General features: G+C 43.6%; 1 protein-coding gene and 1 long non-coding RNA gene across 2 annotated transcripts in view; one reads left to right on the top strand and one right to left on the bottom strand.

Moving 5' to 3' along the window:
- LOC149857082 (uncharacterized) overlaps positions 1-17,550 on the bottom strand; it is a 43,847-nt gene extending 26,297 nt beyond the window's left edge. Inside the window, exons 1-2 of the long non-coding RNA XR_016444334.1 lie at positions 16,456-17,550; positions 12,425-12,504 (exon numbers count right to left, since the gene is read on the bottom strand). This is a non-coding gene — a long non-coding RNA (uncharacterized LOC149857082). The remainder of the gene's footprint in view (positions 1-12,424; positions 12,505-16,455) is intronic.
- HSBP1 (heat shock factor binding protein 1) lies at positions 15,597-17,924 on the top strand. Its single transcript, XM_090063860.1, has 3 exons — positions 15,597-16,442; positions 17,557-17,623; positions 17,806-17,924. The coding sequence occupies exons 1-3, from the start codon at positions 16,398-16,400 to the stop codon at positions 17,922-17,924; spliced, it is 231 nt and encodes a 76-aa protein (XP_089919986.1). The 5' UTR covers positions 15,597-16,397.
- The last annotated feature ends 650 nt before the right edge of the window (positions 17,925-18,574 follow it).

Here is an 18,574-nt window from a genome sequence, read left to right on the forward strand (position 1 = left end):
CACAGGCAGCCCCAAGCAGGCTGCAAGCAGCTGCAGAGCAGGGCGCCAGCCACAGGGTGGGCATGGGGCCACTTTTCTTCCCCACCACACTCAGCACCAGCTTGTAACCTGCCCCCACTGCCAGCCTGGGCCCTGCCCCCCTGCTTGCCATACCTGGCAGTGTTTGCTGCTGCTGCCCACCCAGAGCTCGCACGCTAGGCAGCACAGAGGTGGTGTGTGTGTGTGTGTGGGGGGGGCGGACGGGCAAGCCCTGCTGTTGTAGGAGCCTGCCAAACTTCCCCTGGGCCCTACTGCCCCTGGGTCCTGTCATTTTTTACAAGAACCAAGGACAGATCAATATTAATTTTCTAAATTTTTAGGGGCCCTGCAGGCCAGATAGAATGATCTCACAGGCCAGATCCAGCCTGCAGGCCATATTTTGCCCACCCCTGCCTTACAGTGAATGTCAAAAGAAAATTGAGGGGTTACCCAATAAAAGTGTATTAGTACTTTAACAGGAAGGAAGTGTTGGGCACTAAGGAGCTCTTTAATGTAGTGCAGACAGATATTGAAGTAATAGCTGGAAACTGAAGTCAACCAAATACAAATTATAAATTAGGAAAAACTGTTTAATGTGTGATGACTCATGGCTGGGACTAACTGTAGCAATCTGCGTGAGTCTTGGAAAGAGCAGCATAGTTGAGATGCTCAGGTTATCCTAGACTCTTTCAAACTTTTGAAAACTGCCTTCAGGAAAATGAAAAGACACTCACACCCATCTTACCCCATCACCCTGATATCTGTTGTTAAAGACCAAAATATCTTATAACCAGTCACTGCTGGCATCAGCCTGGCCAGCCCCTCATAGCCCTTACTTCAGGAAAAGCCATGTGATTCCATGGAGCAGGTTGAAGTGCGGGAGATGGGACTATCAACATCTTCTGAGTAATTATTATGCTTACTGTTCCACTGGCAAAATATCAAGTCTTTCTGAAAAATAATATCCTGATGTACTCCCCCATGCACACACAATTTATTAGCCATCCCTTCTGCCTTGCCTGGCCAACCAAGCTTATGAAAAAAGAGTTGTACACTATCTGCTTCCTATAATTTACTCAGAGGTTTTTTTTTAAAAGCAATTTTAGTGACAAGCACTAATGTTCAGGATGCAGGGCCCTGTTTTCACTTCTCTGTGATATGTGATTGCTCTGTTTACTCTATATAAGATTGTTCAAACTATCCTCACAGAAGGAGTAAAATCCAAGTTGTCTTTTTTTTTTACACATATTTAATTCCAAGATGAACAATGTGCATATTGAGTTTCTTATTGGTACCAGAGTGTTCGCTGTGGAGCAGAATAAAAGCTGTGCATAGAGCACATGTTTTCAACGCCACATTTACAACTTGAAGAAACTTAAATTTTTAAAGGAGGCTGGGGGTGAACATGGGTATTTGATTAAGTGGATTCAATTTAAAGCTGCCTGGCTAACAGGTTTTATGAAGTACCTGTAGCCAGAGTGAAGATCTCCATTGCACCCATCCTATAATCTGTATGGTGAAAATGTAAAGTCATTTTATCTGCTTAAGCTGCCAACAAGGTACTGAATAATACCAGCTGCAAAGCAGTCAGCTGCAAGGTTTCAGGAAGCATGAGTCAGGACAGAAGGGGAAAAAGGAAGAAGAGCTGTTCTGAACTGGTTCCTTATGAGTCCTGATTGGCTGTGCGTCCCACTCCTGCAGTAGAGCAGCCAATCAGAGAGACAATTCCCCCAGGCAGGATTGGAATTTGCAAGTGGGGTCTAGAGCAGAGGCGGGCAATTATTTTGGGTGGAGGGCCACTTATCAAGTTTTGGCAAGCTGTCAAGGGCTGCATTTACCTTTCTGGCACAGGGAAGTAGGAACAGCCCCACGGTCCCAAGCCAGAAGCCTCTGCTAGACAGGGGCTTCTGGTTGGGGAAGCAGGGCTGGAGGGGCCTTGCTACTGGGTCCTGCTGCCAGCTTCCTCTGGGTCCTATTGCCCCTGGCTTCTGTCATCTTCAACAAGCATCCCAGAGCAAATAAATATTATTTAAAAAAAAAAATTAGGGGCCCCACAGGCTGGACAGAATGGGTTGGAGGGCCGGATCCAGCACCCGGGCTCTATTTTGCCCACCCCAGAGCATCTCAAAAAACTCAGGAGAGTTGGCAACCCTGCCATTATGATGGTATCTGATCCATAAGAAAAAGGGGATACTGGCAGGTCCAATTGAGTGGATCATTCCCATTTGGCAAAGCACTTGCCTACTTTCAGCCACATGCATGTACTTAAGATAAGAATACACTTAAGTGCTTTGCTGAAGAGCAGCGGGTTTAAGCACATGCCTACTATTTTGCTGAACTAGACTCCTATTTGCTAATTTAACAACTCACAAACAGAGGAAAGAAGGGGCCATTATCAAAGCCACTATTTTCTGTGGTTCTTTAAAAACTCTCTCTCACGAGCTTCTGTGCATCACACATATTGTCTGAATTTCTCTTGACATGGCATAAGCATCCAGTCTTTTGGCCAGGGAAATAAAGAACAAATAATTTATCACAGAAATGTGGGAGGCCAAGCACGCAGGTTGTAAACTAATTCTGTGCAAAATCTGGAGAACCAGCTGTCCTGATCTTGTGATGTAGAATGTTATTTATTGTTTATGCAATATGCTGACATGCTAATCTCGCTGGTTAGCAAAAGGACAATGAATAAGGAGGAATTATTTTGTCGTGGTTACTTCTCAAGAGCCCTTCTCCTAAGATACATAATACTCCATAGACTCTTAGACTCTTACAATATGTTTTGCTAGGATACAGAAGTGTAGAGAACAGTACAGAATGAGGAGTACACAGCTCAGCACTGTAAAACAAAGAGGACAGAGTTGCACATCTTATTTTAAACAAAGAGATCATTTACTATGAAATGCAGACAGCCGTGGGATGAAAACCAACACCTCAACAATTTGGGACAGGAAATGAAGAAGTAATCTGCACAAAGAATTAGGGAGGCTAAATGTGCTAACCCACATTTGACTGGAGTATTGCAGTTAAGAGTCATTCATTCTTATCATGACTGAAAAATCAACAAATGCTGTATTAATTAATTGCCAACTGATTCTGGAGGTGGGATTTTACAAGGGAATTTAGCATTGAATTAATTCTGCTGATATTGAAGGAAACTGAAACTTTACAAAGGACTTTATTAGGAGCAAGGATAGACCAGTTCTAAGCATTGATAGCTAATATCACATTTCCAGATTTTCTGCAAAGCTTTTATAATTAGCCCTAGACAAAGAAATATTGCCATACCCACTGCCCTCTTTGCCTTCTCTTCCCGGATTCCACACTCATTCATTTATTTTCTAGCTCCCATCTGTCTTGACTTAAAAAGAATGTTTCTATCCCAGTTTTAAAGAGTTTAGTAGAGGATATGTAACAAAATACAAGTAGTGGGGGGGGAGGGGTTCCCTTTAATCTTGACTTGGGATACAAAGTTGTATTTCACCTTTCCTAATTTATTTGTAGAAGTTTTTTCTTTTAACTTAATAATGGCAGACAAAGAATCATGGCAGAGCGGGCACTGACAGTAATTAGCTATTCTCCTCCATACACAGAGAAAGTATTTCTTATAATTAACTACATCCAGCTTTGTCTGTTAGGAGCAATGGAAATACCAATGAACCTTCTAAGAGATCATCAAGGAAAATTTGTTCGGCTCCAGGGAATTTAAACCACTAGGGTAATTTTTTTTAACCCTAACATCAGCTTAAATATTCAGCACGAGTACATCTGATATGTGCAGAGAGAATGAGTAAGGAATGCTTTTTTCATATTACTGGTAATTTTTATATGGAAGGCCATGGTATATCAGCTGAAATGACCTTGCCATTTTTATATATCCAATTGCAGAATTGAACAATGGCTTGAAAAAGAAATAGCAGAGCTCATATTTGGTCAAGGCAGAAGCAGCAGAGTTTTCTGGACAGCGACATCTATATATATATCTATGTATCTATACATAGATATATATATAGATATATATATAGATATATCTGTAAGAGACAGTGGAAGTAAGGTGGAGAATGAGAAAGCCAACAATAAAAACGTAACTTGTGTCATTTAAAAAATGAGCAGTCAGAATATTTAAATTAAGCAGTAATGACCTTGGTACAAGGCAATTCTTAGGGATTAATGACTGGCTGGAGGAGATGACAGGCCAACATGTCTCTTCTCTGCTTAAGCCCCCAAACTCCTATCAGTTTGGCTCCACCACAAAAATGTTGTTAGCACCAGCCACTGGCAGCTAGTAATGATTTAAAGCACTGTGTGCTGGAGGCATGTTCTGAGCCTCATCTATACTAAAAACCTTTAGCAATGATTTTCACAATAAAGTGTAGCAAGAAAAAGGCCTCTCTGGAAAGCTGTGGGTCATCATTCAGATCTGATACATGGCACTACAGAGGGCAACTATTTCGGGCAGAGAGCTGCTTACTGAGTTTTGGCAAGCCATTGAGAGCTGCATGACAGGCAGCCAGGGGCAGATAAATATTAATTTTCTAAATTTTTAGGGGCCCTGCAAGCCGGATAGAATGGCCTGGTGGGCCGGATCTGGCCGTGGGCCGCATTTTGCCCACCCCTGCACTACGCATTAAATAGAAATCACCTTGAAGCCCATTGGAGTCTAGCTTATGATGTGCTTTTTAGCAAAACACCAGAGAGTCATTTTTAACTGGTGCAAGCCAAAGCCAACGTAACTTGTGTCATTTAAAAAAGGCTGCAATAGTAGCCTGGTACTCCCTTTATTTTCAGACTGGGATTAAATATTATCTTCTCCTTTCTCTAGCTGGAATCTCATCTCGAGTGCATCAGCTGGTGTACCTTTGGGATGTAAACCAGAAATTCTTCAATATTTAATTAACATCGGGCAGACTGTATAATCTAGTAGGTGTGTCTACACGTGTCAGTATGGCAACGTTGTTACTACACCAAAAGGAAGTACTAAATCACGGTGCAGTAACAACCCGTACTGCGCTATATGCAAGGCGTACGGCCATAGCACGGTGCTCTAATGGGGGAGCACATCACTACGGTGAAGTAGCTGCTGGTCACGTATAGATGCCCACAGATGCTATACTGTCGTAGTGCATTGCTACGGCAATATAGGTTCACATGTAGATGCCCCCACAGAGTCCTCCCAGGAAATGCTGGTAGATTCGGTCTTTTTTCCCTCCCATACTATATAACGCGAGCCCAGGACTTTAAAACACAGATGGCTCAATCCTGAAACATGCTAAGCAATTCCTCAAGCTGCCAAGGGCATATGATTCCCAGTGGCAGTCAAAGGCATTTAGCAGGATCAAACTCTTAATTGACAATCTTTTAGGCTGAGAGGAAGGCTGCCTTAATTAATGAGATAAAACTGTGAAGACATGGACTTATGAATTTACCTGTTAAACCATCAGGTAACTTTATTGTGCTGCTCCCCCCCTTGAACTCCTCAGATAACTCCCTGACTCAACTAATTGGGTTCAAAATGCACACACTGCAAAAAACAGTAAAGCCTGACTTTTCCTGTTAATATACCTGCAAATAATAACCTCAAGTAAACCAGATGCACCTGCTGCTGCTTAACAACAGGAGCACCCCAACACGTACTTCTACACACTTAGATATGTATTTATCCCTTCTGTCATCATCTAATTAGCTCAGAGATGGAAGCAAGGAATATTGTACGCTAAGAGCAAAATTCCCACGTTCAAAAGTGATTTAGGCAAGGAAGGCCCAATTTTCAAAGGTTCTTCTGGCACTTCAGGATGCTAGTAGGTACCTAACGGGAATTTCCAAAGCACCTAAGCAGGTTATAACTGCATATAATTCCCACTGAAAATCGGATTCCATGGCCAAGATCCTTCAAGGTATTTAAGCATCTTACTCCTTTGATTTCAAGCAAGAAATCCTTGAGGACTGGTCCTATACTATAGCTGTTTAGGCACCTAAAATGCAGATGGGCAGGTAGTGGGATGTATGGAAGCACCAACTCCTATGTGTTTCAATGGAAGCTGGGCTCCTGCGTACTTTAGGGAATCCTACATTGGGGCACCTTTAGAAACCTAGCTCTAGGTCACTCTGGGGAGTTAGCTGTTCAAAGTCCAGTTGCAGTGTCTCAACTTATTAAACAGTGTGCCATTAACGTTTGCTTGTGGCTTTTGGCAAATCTAAGATTCATGAAATACAACTGAAAAACAAGCAATGTGTTGGTCAGATTTTTCTTCTTTGATGTGGGCTTGGTCCCTACTCTCCTGGCTTGGCTCTCAACAGAATATTCCCTCATGTCTCTTTAATGTAGGAGCTCGTTAGGAAAGTACTGAGCAAACTGGAAATTTTGATCCCATGTTGTGTTTTCCACAAGTAGCCGCATCTTGTGATTTAAAAAAAAAATCCCAGGGAAATGTTCACTCCCAGGACAATCTGTTTGTTTCTTCCAGTCCAAATATGATCATGTCACCAGGATGAGAGCAATTAGCCCAGTTTTGCTAAAGGGCTAACACTGCGCTCTTTGCTGGGCCCCTTGCAATGCACAGCAGCATCTATATGACCTGAGAGTGCTCAGCACTTGTGTAAATGAGGCCATTGATAAGCGAGGTCCATCCTGCAGGTTCTCATTTACTGTGTTGGCAGATGCAGCAGTCCACACTCTGTGGATGAGAATTATTCTCAATGAGGTCCAATGCAGTTGCCGACAGGCTTTATAGAGCCTGATCTGAGGTTCTCACCATCTCACTGACATCACAGAAGCTGCAGAGAAAGCGAATCCTCCTTTATCCCTCTGATCTGTAAAACTCCCTTTGCTACAGAAGCTTTCCCCTCAAACCCCTATTAATTAGACAAGTTGAAAACTGATCATCCACATTTAATTAGCACCACAAAATTACAACATGTGACTATGGGGTGACTGCTTTTTCTTGGAGCTTTAATGAGATGCCCTCTGGAAGGCTTATAATAATTAATGGGGATCACAGCCTCTCTGTTCCATAACATAGGTCTCCACTTTTCTGTCAATAAAATGTCAAATGCAGGTGGGATCCATAAAGACCAAAATGTTTTAGTCTGAGGCATTCTTCGTGAGCCATGAACAGAGCTCCTGTGATTTAGATATTACTCCGTGGGGGGATTGAGTACTCACGATTCTCATGGATGTCAACTGAGCCATTCGTTTGCTGAGCCTGGCATGGAGAACGTTATGTCACCGTTCCTAAGCACATCTGTTTCCAGAGGAAGCAAATGGAGGCAATCAGCAGTGCTTTGCTATCTTTCTGCTTGAGTCTCTTCTGCGTGCAAAATCTAGAGAAGCAGCGGAGCACTGGCAGGGGCCACTCACTTCTGGAACAAGCCGGAGAGGTCTGGGCTGTTCTAACCAGTGTTGCCAGGTCCTGAATCAGAAATTATCATATTGGAAGCTCAAAATTATTGTACTTGCTGAAAAACTACTGTACACAGAAAAATTATGCAGATGAGTTTGCAAATACGTCTTCTTCTTATTTACTTGATATTGCCCACTATGAGTTGCCAGACAGCGAGTGAGATCAAAGTCGAAGTGTGTCTTTATTTTGAGGCAAGCCTAAGAAAGTACTGATAGCAAACCCAAAAGTTGGTTAAGACTCTCTGAGAGTAACTTGGGTTCTGCGTATGTTGCATCAATGAGCTGCCTCCAAAATTATTGTACATTTTGAACACTTTTACTGTTATTGATCGTACATCATACAAGTCGAAATTATTGTGCAAATAATAATAATTATCGTATACCTGGCAACACTTGTTTAATTGACACCAGTGGTGCAGCAAAGTGGAAGTCCCCACACCCTTTCCTTTCTCTGCTCTTCCTCCTTAACTGTAAGGGAGCCAGGCACCAGCCAGCTCAAGCAGCGCTATGCCAGGGAAGTTCCTCCTTGAAAGGGGAAGTTTTGGCTATTTACAGTCAAAAACTGTCCTCTTTGGGCCCTTTGCATGGTGCAGAAGCTGACAAAAGAGTACGTGCCACGATATGGGAAAGTCTTTTGACTATTCGGTTGGTTGTGGCCCTCATCCATGCAGATGCATGAGGCCAAACCTATTGTTCTAGCACAGAATTAGGACTGTTCTCTGTACATAATAGTGTAACTAGCTCCACAATATAAGCCTCTGGCTTTTCCTGACTCCTACGGGTTCACAAAAAGAACTATTCTCCTACCATTTGTCATTAATTTTCTCTTGCACAGAGAGAAAAAAATTGCTCCTTTTCTTTTTCTTTGCAGTCCTGTCCTGATGTGAGTTACAGTGTCAAATATTTACTTTTAAAAGAGTTTTAAACAATTGCAAACAAGACTTTTTTTCCTGATTGTTCAGGCATTTCTCTTAATGAACCCTGAGAAGAAATTACTCCATCTAACAGATCGCTAGCAAGTACGATTTATGCCGGTCAACCCTTCAGTGTTTGATCAATACCTCCAAGCATTTACCATACCAGAAGACGGATGGCAATTTAAAGCAGCCTGTGCGTTGAATATTGAATAAGGAGAAGGATATAGTATCTCATCTACTGCAGAGTACTGCCTTCAGGTCAAGTTGTAGGACCTGGACTACACTGTGAGTAATTCCTACTGTTTGTATTGATACGGTACTTGCATGATTTTATTACATAAAAGAAGTCATCTATCTCACTGCAATGTTACTTCATCACATTAACCATTCACTGAAGTGCCCTTTGTAAGAACAGCTTAAATAATGCAAATCTTGTTCAAAAATTTCAAAAATACTGCAAAACATTTTCACTTCTGTACAGTCTAAACATGTACTCAGTACTCATCTCGGATGTGATAAGTGTCAGGACACAGTCCCACGAAGTATAAAGTGCCACAAAGCCCCACTGAAATCTAAAATGCCAATGATTTTTCACACCTAGAGCTGTGTGTATAACTGATTTATGAATTTGCAGCAGGTCTGGAAAATAATCTTAAAAAAAAATCAAAAGCCTTTCCATCTGGGGGGGCAGGGGGCAGGTAGTAAATTTAAAAGAAGAAAAGTTTCAGGTGATATAAAACACTTTGTTAGAAATTTGTTTTTCTTATTTTCAAACTTTTAAAACCATTTTTAAAAAATAAAATTGAAGTAAATTCCTATTCTATATCCGTTTGTGGACTGTTTTTAAAGTATGCTGATTACCCAGGGTCACAGACTTCTACATGTCCAGGACTATGTACTAGTACTGTGGCAACTGCTTTAACAACAAAGCAGTTACTAATAGTGTCATCAGGTGGTCACTATACCTACTGGGCAGCTGACAAAGTTACTGTACAGTAGAATAAGTGTGGGCATATAGGTGGAAAATATTATAGATTTAAGAAGAGCAGAGCTAAAGACTGCAGTGGCCTTCTTCTTTTTCTCCCAACTCAACCAAAGGTTTGTGATCAGCCTAGTTTTCTTGGTGATGCCCAACAGCAGAACTCCTTCCTACTGTACCATGAATTCTAGAAAGCAAGGCTCATATCTTTCCAAAAATCCTTTCCCTGTCAGTAACAAGAAAGGCTCAACATCAGTGACTGTAGACCTAGTATTCAGATTAAACCTAATGCTCTAAGTAAATGAAGAAGCAGAAGACGCAGTCAGTCAACAGCAAGAAGGGATGTCCAAGGGAAAAGCACTGAATGTGCTGGTGTTATTTGTGTCTCCAGGCTTCACCCTATCCTGATACCTTCCTGCCTCTACTCCCCAGCTCCTATGGGTGACAGAGAAGTTTCCTTACTCCCAGGAGCACAGCTTCAGCCATTTTGCCTCCGCCCTCATTTCACACGGCCAGAGAAGAATGAGGTCCTTGGGATCTGGTACAGGACATGTGACAGGGCAAGAGTTACTAAGGGAGAAATCTAGATCTCACTTAACTTTCTCTTTGACATGCAGTCACTAGAGCTCAGCTTTAGTTTTTGAAAACATAACCAATTAACCATTACCAATTGGTCCTATTCTGGTACAAATCAATTTCCAATTTATTCAAGTCTTAATTTTCCTTTTCCTATAATGTTTAACATGGTTTCAGTTAAACATTATTCACATGATTCATGAAACCCAAGTGTTCATTTTCCCCTTGACGGTTGTTTTCTAATTACAGTTCTTTGTTTAACATGTCCCAATCTCATGTATATTTGAAAACCTCCTAGGAATGTTTCCCCTGTCAGCCTTACGGATGTGTTCTGTTTGTTCCACTTCCCAGTCATTTCAGCCGTTAGCTATCCCAGCTGTAATTGACTTATTAAAATTTCATTTTCCAGGTTTCAATTGAATTTGTGGGCTTCAATAACAGAGAATCTAGGGGGGAAAAAGGGAATTTGTGATCTTAAATATAAAATGGTATCTTAAACTTTCCAAACCGTGCACAATAAGGTGATGGCACCTGTCACAGATGATGGTTAATATTCATGTGCTGGGATGTTCTGAATGCTACAAAGGACACTGGATAAAATCTGATATTCTAGGTTTCAGATAACTGGGGATATATTTAATGTAATTAACATACAGGAGGTGACATGCTCTTATTTCAGGTAACAGGATATCTTGGATGATGGAGGCTCGGTTAACCAAAACGCTGCTGCACAGTACATGTGCTGTCCTGCCACTCTTACATATGTAAGAAGTGCCCTGTTGGAAATCTTCCTGCTAAATTCACATCAGGGATTAGCCCACTGGCAAAAACTGCTTCTGCAATAGCAAGGGTCACTTGAAGCACTTTGGAAAACTGCAAATAAGTCTGCTTCGGTGTATCATTTGACCATGACTCTGACATATATAGTCCGGTCATTCTGCACTGTATTTTAAAGGGATGTTATTAGCTATTTTTCAAGCAGGCTTTGTAAGGTCCCTTGATGTTAAGAAACTCAAGAGTTCCTTTGCACACTCTAAAGCAGAGGTTAGCAGTGCATCAGGAGTGGTAGGCCACAATTACCCAGCACAGTCTGAGGTGGGCCAGCCCTTCCAACCTGGCCACTGACACTGTGCAGCTGTGGTGCAAGCAAAGCCCAAAACACTGCTGAAGCCTCCTGCTGGCAAAAGCCCTGGCTTTGTGGGCAGGGAAGAGTGGCTCTGGGCCATAAATTGATGACCCTGGCTCTGAAGGGCGTCAGGTGTCTAAACACTTTGCCATGAACAAGGCAGAGAGAGAATGCAACCAACTGCTGTTCCTTCGTTCTGATCACTTGTGGACATGATCGTGAAAGGATCATTATCTCCAACTCTCCTCTCATACCCATTTTGCCTCCATTCTCTCTTACAAAGGAAAAAATAATGAATACAGTGAAAGAATATAAGTTCATTTTAAAAGTTTGCCGCTGGTTAGATGCAACACGTAAGCGGTAAGGATAAAGGCCACCTTACCATATTAAGAAATCTAAGCATCATGTGCAAGATATTTGGACTGACTTAAAAATCTTACGGCTATTTGGAATCATATCTGGTCTGACTTCCAACTGGAAAAAAAAAAGTCTAGAAGGTCTGGGGACATTTTATGCCAGCCTTGAATGAGCTGGGACAATGGAGAAAGCTGGTAAAGCTTCTCACATATGCCAAAACGAACAAGCCAAGTCAAGCATCACACAGGAACAAAAATCAGCTGTTTTGAGTAAAGCAGACATAGATTTATTTACAATGGCTGCAAAAAAAAAAAAAAATCTAGGCTTGTCCTAGCTCATTATTCTCATTTCTCTGAGATGGTCTGGCTGGAACTACTGCAGCTGAACTGCTGATTGGGCATATCAAATCCATTTTTGCTAGTCATGGTTTGTCTGACACGCAAACGTCTGACAACGGCTTGCACTGGAGTTTAAGCCATTTGCGACGGAGTGCAGCTTAAACATGTAAACATGGACCCATTATCTGGAATCCAACAGGCTGGTAGAAAACACTGTTGAGATAATGAAGCACTTATTGAAAAAGGCTGCAGTTAAATTAATCACTGTTAAATTACAGAACCCTGCAGACGAAGATCGAGTTGTCACCGGCTGACATTTGTTCAACAGAGAACGGGAAGCAAGCAGGCCTGGGCTGTTAGAAATGGAGGTCAGAATCAATGGGGAATTGCAGAAGTATTAGAGACAGGAGGCAAACCAATAAGGTGTGATGATTTGGTGCCCCAGGAGCTGCTGCCATTTAAAGAAAGTGACACCATGGCCATCTCTGCTTGAAAAGTTACTGCATCCTCAGATGCTCTGCACTGCGAAGGCTGCCTCTGAAATGACAACAGGCCGACCTGCAGGGTGAGCCCGTCATTTCAGACGTATGGAAACATACTGCGAAGGACCACAGATGCCTTTTCCAATTCCTTGCTGAGTTGACCACAGGGCAACAATAGCAGGTGAGAGCACTGAACCTCAAGACCTGGCACAATCGGGATGAACGGACTTACCACCACCTGGCAAGTGCTGTTGATGTCTCGGAGTGGACTCATCAATCCATGAGGCATTGTGAGGCTCAACAGCAGAGAGGCTAATGGAACAATATTAACAAATTGAGTTCATACATTGGTTATAAAGTATTTGACATTCTGTATTGTGTTAATGTTGCTTTATTGTTAGTATCATGTTTGTCTGGGGAAGGAGCTGTAGAGAACTCTGCCTTCAAGAGGTTCAGGCAAGAAACAGCTGGTACAGGCAAACAAGGTTCTTGGGTGACTGACATCTTTTACTAGACCAACTCAAATAGTTGGAAAAATTCTCCGTAGCAAGCTTCTGGGTTTAAATGCCCATCGTCAGGCTGAGGAAGCATCTGCGGTTGGTGCATGCTCTCAAATTCACACATCAAACCCTTGGACAGGCTCTGGATTCACTGGTGTGCCTGAACACAAATCTAACTTATTGTCTTTCTGTTTGGCATCACTTGGGACACATACAGGTAAAAACAAAAGACATTAGGCTGAGCAGTAATCAGAGTCAATTAAGTGTAACTATCTTATAGTTTTTAGCAAAGACTTTATATTATTTTTCCTCTTCTGTATAACTGCCGTGCGGCACTCTCACATTTATGTAACCTTGAAGTCGACTGTTAATCAAAGTGAACGCTTTGTACTTTTCTCCACTGGCATTAAGCTACACATGCGCATTCTGTAAATTTCATTTCTTATCTAGAAGTGTCATTTCTGCAAAAATGAAACTTATGTAGAAAGTCTGCCTAGCAATAATTATGTAAAAGAAAACTATCCTATCTCTATATATGATAGTTAGTGTCATAGAGGCAGTCCAACAAACATCTATAAAAGAGGCAAAAAAGCAGGAAGCAGCAGCGACGACAACTGGAAAACTCTGTGGGCCTGATCACCCCGCAGACCGGTTCTCAGCCTCCCCGCCTGGGCGTATCCCAGCGAAGACAAAGGCCTCAGAAATCCGACAACTGACAACGATTCACCGTGTTACAGTATTGCTTTGTATTTCCCATTCATGAGCCGTTGACCAGTTCTGGGACTTAAGGAGCCGGCAGCCGCACCTAGCTTTGGACTAGCTCCTGTTGGAGAGCAAGGGCTGGCTCTGGAACCTCGTAAACCAACGGACACCCTATGGATTAAGAGACACTAACTACTACTCTAAGTCGTCTACTTGTGCCAACTCGGCAAACCTCGAGGGCGGCTAAGAGCTACCTCAATTCCGCCCCACAAGCCGCGCGCTCGTACAACTCCGCAAAGCCCGCGGCTCCCCTAAGCGGTGCCGGAGCCACTAGCCCGGCATTTTGCCACATTAAGTAAGCAATTGCCTAAACAGCATTAAAGAGATCGATAGGAAACAAAAAGGAACCAAGTTTTGCCACAAGGACATACAGCAGAAGGACAAAATCATGTCTGCACAGAAGAAAGCGCTGGGCAGACAGAGAAACAGTTTTATGCAGCGCATCTACACAGATGCTTAGAGATCTTGATAGAAAGGGATGGATAAGGAGTGTTAGTGATAGACCATGCAATTCAAATGACAATCACAACCCCAGTTTGGTAAACACATCCTTTAAAAAAAAAAGGGGGGAATTATTTTTTCTCCATTCTTCAGAGCAAGAAACTGTAATCAATTTAGGAAACAACCCACTCACAGATAATGAATCTGGTATTACTTTAGCACTGTTGTGATGGTCACCTCCCTAGTGGAAATCCCCATGTCTTCATTTTATGATGGCTTAAGTTGGAGAAGATGCTATTAATACAGCACAGCAGCCTGCAGTTGCCTGGAAGGTGCCTTTTGAAGATCATGCGAAGATAATGAGAAACATCCTGCACTTGCAGGCTCATCACACATTTGTTGGCCAGAGTTAACTAGAATCTCTCTTCACAATCTCTTAGCTACAAAAAATGCTGGCTGTTTTACAAAAGAAAACTATCAATGAGCTAAGGCATCTGCCTCCAGCGGGCCTGTGCTAAGGAAAGCTTCTCCTGCGTCTTCTTCCATCGTGAAATCTTATCCCATGAAACTTAGTAGCACCTATCCTTATGCCCAAAGACCACGGACTGGAGATGTGTCTGGCATGAATTGCATCTGCTCTAACTGCTCGAATTTTCTCCTAGTTTCTTTCCTACACACAATCTGCCATAAATCCCCAAATATATTTTCAGTTAATCATCAGTCCCTTACATAACATTTCTGACTTTCACTGCAAACCCATAACGCCGCTGCTGTCCCTATAGCTAGCCCTCGTCAGAATCCAGATTACCTGTAAATGCTTGCAAAGCAGGCTTAACTGCTCATTTGTGGTCACCTCCAAAATTAAATAACCAATAAATAAATAAATAAATAAAAGGTGGAGGATTGCTTCAGATCAAATCATTTGGAGCCTAGAAAATATGTATGCTCTCACCAATTTGTGAAGGTCTTTCTTAAGTGCATAAGAGAGACTATGACATCTCCCTATGGGCACAGCTTTTGTTAGAAGCAGCAGGATTATGGCTAAGCTTAATGCTTTGCAAAAATAAATGAATAAAAATTTAACATCTTCACTTCTTCCTAAGAGATTTTGCCACTCCTCACTGGTTACAATTAATACTCTGCCTCTTACTTCCCAAAACAGGGCTTATTGTCTGAAAAGAAACCCTATGGATGCCTTTGCATTTCATATCCTGCTTCCAGCTGCAACAGCACCTCTGGCTTCAGAACTACCATATTTTCCTGTATATAAAACCCCCCAGTATAGCATACACCCTATTTTTGAAAGGCATCATGAAGGAAAAAAACACCAAAAAACTGCCTAGGGTTATGGCTGCACAGAGGCTAATCTTCAACTCACTCAGCCTCCCTTTCCTGCATAACTAAAGCCCTAGATAAAGCCTGGTCTCCGTGGGTGGACCTCTGAGCTTTAAAAGAGCCAGACAGTGGGTCCAACTGCACAGTTACTGCGCGGTAACTGCCATTATTTTGCAGGCCTGGCAGCACATGGGTTGTTTCAGACCCTACTGAGCAGTAGCAATGAACTAGTTGTTGCTACTGCAAAATAGCATTGAGTCAGGGATTGTGCCCGCCAACACTAGGTCACCGTAGCATCTTGTGTAGATGCGCTCCCTGTGAAATAGATGGCACAATCCCCCTAAGAAAGCTGAGCTTCATTAGTAATCAGAACTCATGGTAGAGCTCACATCTTTTATTAGACTAATTGGAGTTTTGCAACCAAAAAAAAAACTTTAATTGCAAGCTTTTGATTGCAAGCTTGCAATTAAAGACATTTTTTTGTTGTTGCAAATATCTACTTAGTTTAATAAAAGATACCACCTCCACCACGGGTTCAGATTCCTTTTTTCTCTAGATCAATACGGCTGCACCCCAGATACCTGTGCTTCATTTGTGGTACTTCCAGACCCTTAAAAAGGTGAGATTTCTACAACCTATTCGAATGGCAGTCGTTGCTCAATTTTGCAGGCCTGTTTTAGGGAATTTAAAATACAGATGTTAGAGGTAAGGGAACACAGGGATACGTGGAGCACAGACCCATGCAGTGACGAAAGATGGGTGTGAACTTGACAGTGCCATGAATTGGCCCTTGACTCCATCAGCTGCCTGAAGAGCAATCCCAGGGCTGCTGCCCAGAGGGATTGCTTCTAAATGGGGTAAAAATTAAAAAACAAAAACAACGCCCCCCTTGCTGGCTTAGTAGGCCACCCCCACATTTAATTCTTATTTTATTTGGAAGGAGGGCTGATTGGTAGGAATGCGTGTGTCTACTAGACAATACGGTAGACATCCCTTTCTTTTGTACTCTCTGAACTGCGGGGACTACATTCCCCACAATGCCCCTCGCACCGGGCCAGGACAGGAGGGGAGGAGCGCTCTCCTCTCGCGAGATTTGGGCGCGGCCCGGAAGTGCCCGCGCCTTGGAGACAGGAGGGGGACGCGGCGCGCAGTGACTGAACCGTCGCCATGGCCGAGACCGATCCCAAGACCGTGCAGGACCTGACCGCAGTGGTAAGGCGCCTACCTGGGGCCGGGGCCGTGGGCGCCGCCTCTGGAGCGCGAGCTGCGCGGGGCGGCCGTTAAGGGCGGGGCCGGGCGGCCGTTGGAGGCGTGGCCTGGGGGGAATAGCGTCAGTAGCGGTGGTGCGCATGCGCATTGCGGGCTGCCAGGGGACAAGGGTCTGGAGGGGTGACGTCAGAAGCTGTGTTGCGCATGCGCAATGCGGGCTGTCAGGGCACGAGGTGCCTGCTACTGCTCCCCACTGGCAGGGCGGAGGGGAGGCGGGTACCACAGCATAGGGGAGGAGGGGGGCACTGAGTTTGAGTCTCCCTCGAGGCAGCCACCAAGTGCAGCATCAGGAAGCCGGGCCCCCCAAAAGCCCAGCACCATCTGTACAGGGCTGGATGTGGCCGCCTGGCCCATGTTTTCCAGCTGGCCGGCAAGCTGGATGCTTGGCTCTGCCATCTGGATTTGGGGTTGAGCACCGCCATCACAGAGCTCGAGCTCCCTCGTGCGTCTCGGCGTCCCCTTGCTGGCGTAGCGGTGGGGAGGATTGGGCTGCCCCACGGCTTCGAGCAGGGTTGTGGAGCTGCCTGGCCGGCGGTTCTCAGCCTTTTTAGATTCGAGGCACCCCCTGGGAATTGCTTGCTTTTAAGTTTTCACTTGGTTTTTAACTACGGGTGGATAACAGGAGCAAGTTTCAGGTTCATGGACGTTTAAGGGTGGAGGGGACACCTTGCGAGATCATTGGGTCCGGTCCCCCTGCTCTGGGCGGGAAGGCTGCCCTGACCCAGGGCGTGTCCACCGGGGTCAAATAGCCCTGGCCTGGCGCACCTCTGCCACCTAACCGGTGTGCGTCCAGGCTCCTGTGGCAAAGTGCTCTGAAGGACATGACGGCCAAACGTTTTAACGCTGTGGATCCCTAGGTGAAAACTCTGGGTTCATCTTGTAAATGTTGGCTCACATAACTGGAGCCATTGGGGGACATGCCGGCATACCCTTGGAAGGATATCAAGGCACTCTGGTTGAAAGTTACTGCACTAGGCTAAAAAAGTAGAAGGAGGAGATATTAAGGTGAAAAGTTTGAAAGCGATACTTTAAACTTAAGACTTTCCCTGTGTTTTAGGTACAGACATTGCTTCAACAGATGCAAGACAAATTTCAGACCATGTCTGACCAGATCATTGGAAGAAATATCCTTTTCTGTACTCGTGCCTCTCTGGGTGTGCGTCAAAGATATTTGCAGACTTTTACGTCTATCAAACTCTTATCTTTGCAGTTCGGCTCGTTACCGTTAGCTGTCCCTAGTGAAGCTGCAGGCAAGGAAATAAGAATATAAATCATGTACAGTTCATTTTCTTTAACTTGCGTTAACTTGACGACATGAGCTGTCGCATTGATGACTTGGAGAAAAACATAGCTGACCTCATGACGCAGGCAGGAGTGGAAGAATTAGAAGGAGAGAACAAGACGCCTGCTCCTAATAAGAGCTAAAGTGAGAGAATTGCTTTGCTTCCCAAGTGAAATCTTCTCCCTAAGGATGTAAATAGCAGAACTGGCATTGACTTTAAAGGGGCCAATTTTTCATGCTCATTTGAGAAGCAGACTCTGAAATTCAAATAGAGCAATTAATGAAACTATTGTAACAGGAGTTTGTATCTTTCTTGTGAAGTGAATTCTAGGATATTTGTTCGTGATCTTTAGGAAGTTCCTACCAACTTGTTCAGGCAGGACGGCTGCTTCAGTGACTAGAGGCATGGAGTATTAAAAACTGGAAACTGAGAAAAATACAATGTATGAAGAATGCAGACTGGTGAAATAGCTGCGTCACCGCCTCTGCTCACGTAGCCTGACATCACTTGCACAATTAATGTTTATTCTAACTGGAGTTGCGCTGGCGTTGCAGCTAATTTCACTGACTCATTTCTGCCAGTCTCCCTAGCAGTGTCACTGTTTGTTGCCCAAAAATAGAAATTGGGCAACAACCAGCTGCTTCGCCAGCTTTATAAGCAACAGTTAAGGTATGGGTTCTGGCATGAGACTCCATTAAGAAAAATCTTTGGACTAGTACAAGTTTGCGGATCATGGTGAAGTGATACTAAAAGTCCCGTACACAGGCTGTGCCTATGCTGGATTAGTGAGGT

This window comes from Crocodylus siamensis, chromosome 9 (genome assembly GCF_052110815.1).
Source record: "Crocodylus siamensis isolate JL-2025a chromosome 9, ASM5211081v1, whole genome shotgun sequence".
Taxonomy (NCBI): domain Eukaryota; kingdom Metazoa; phylum Chordata; order Crocodylia; family Crocodylidae; genus Crocodylus; species Crocodylus siamensis.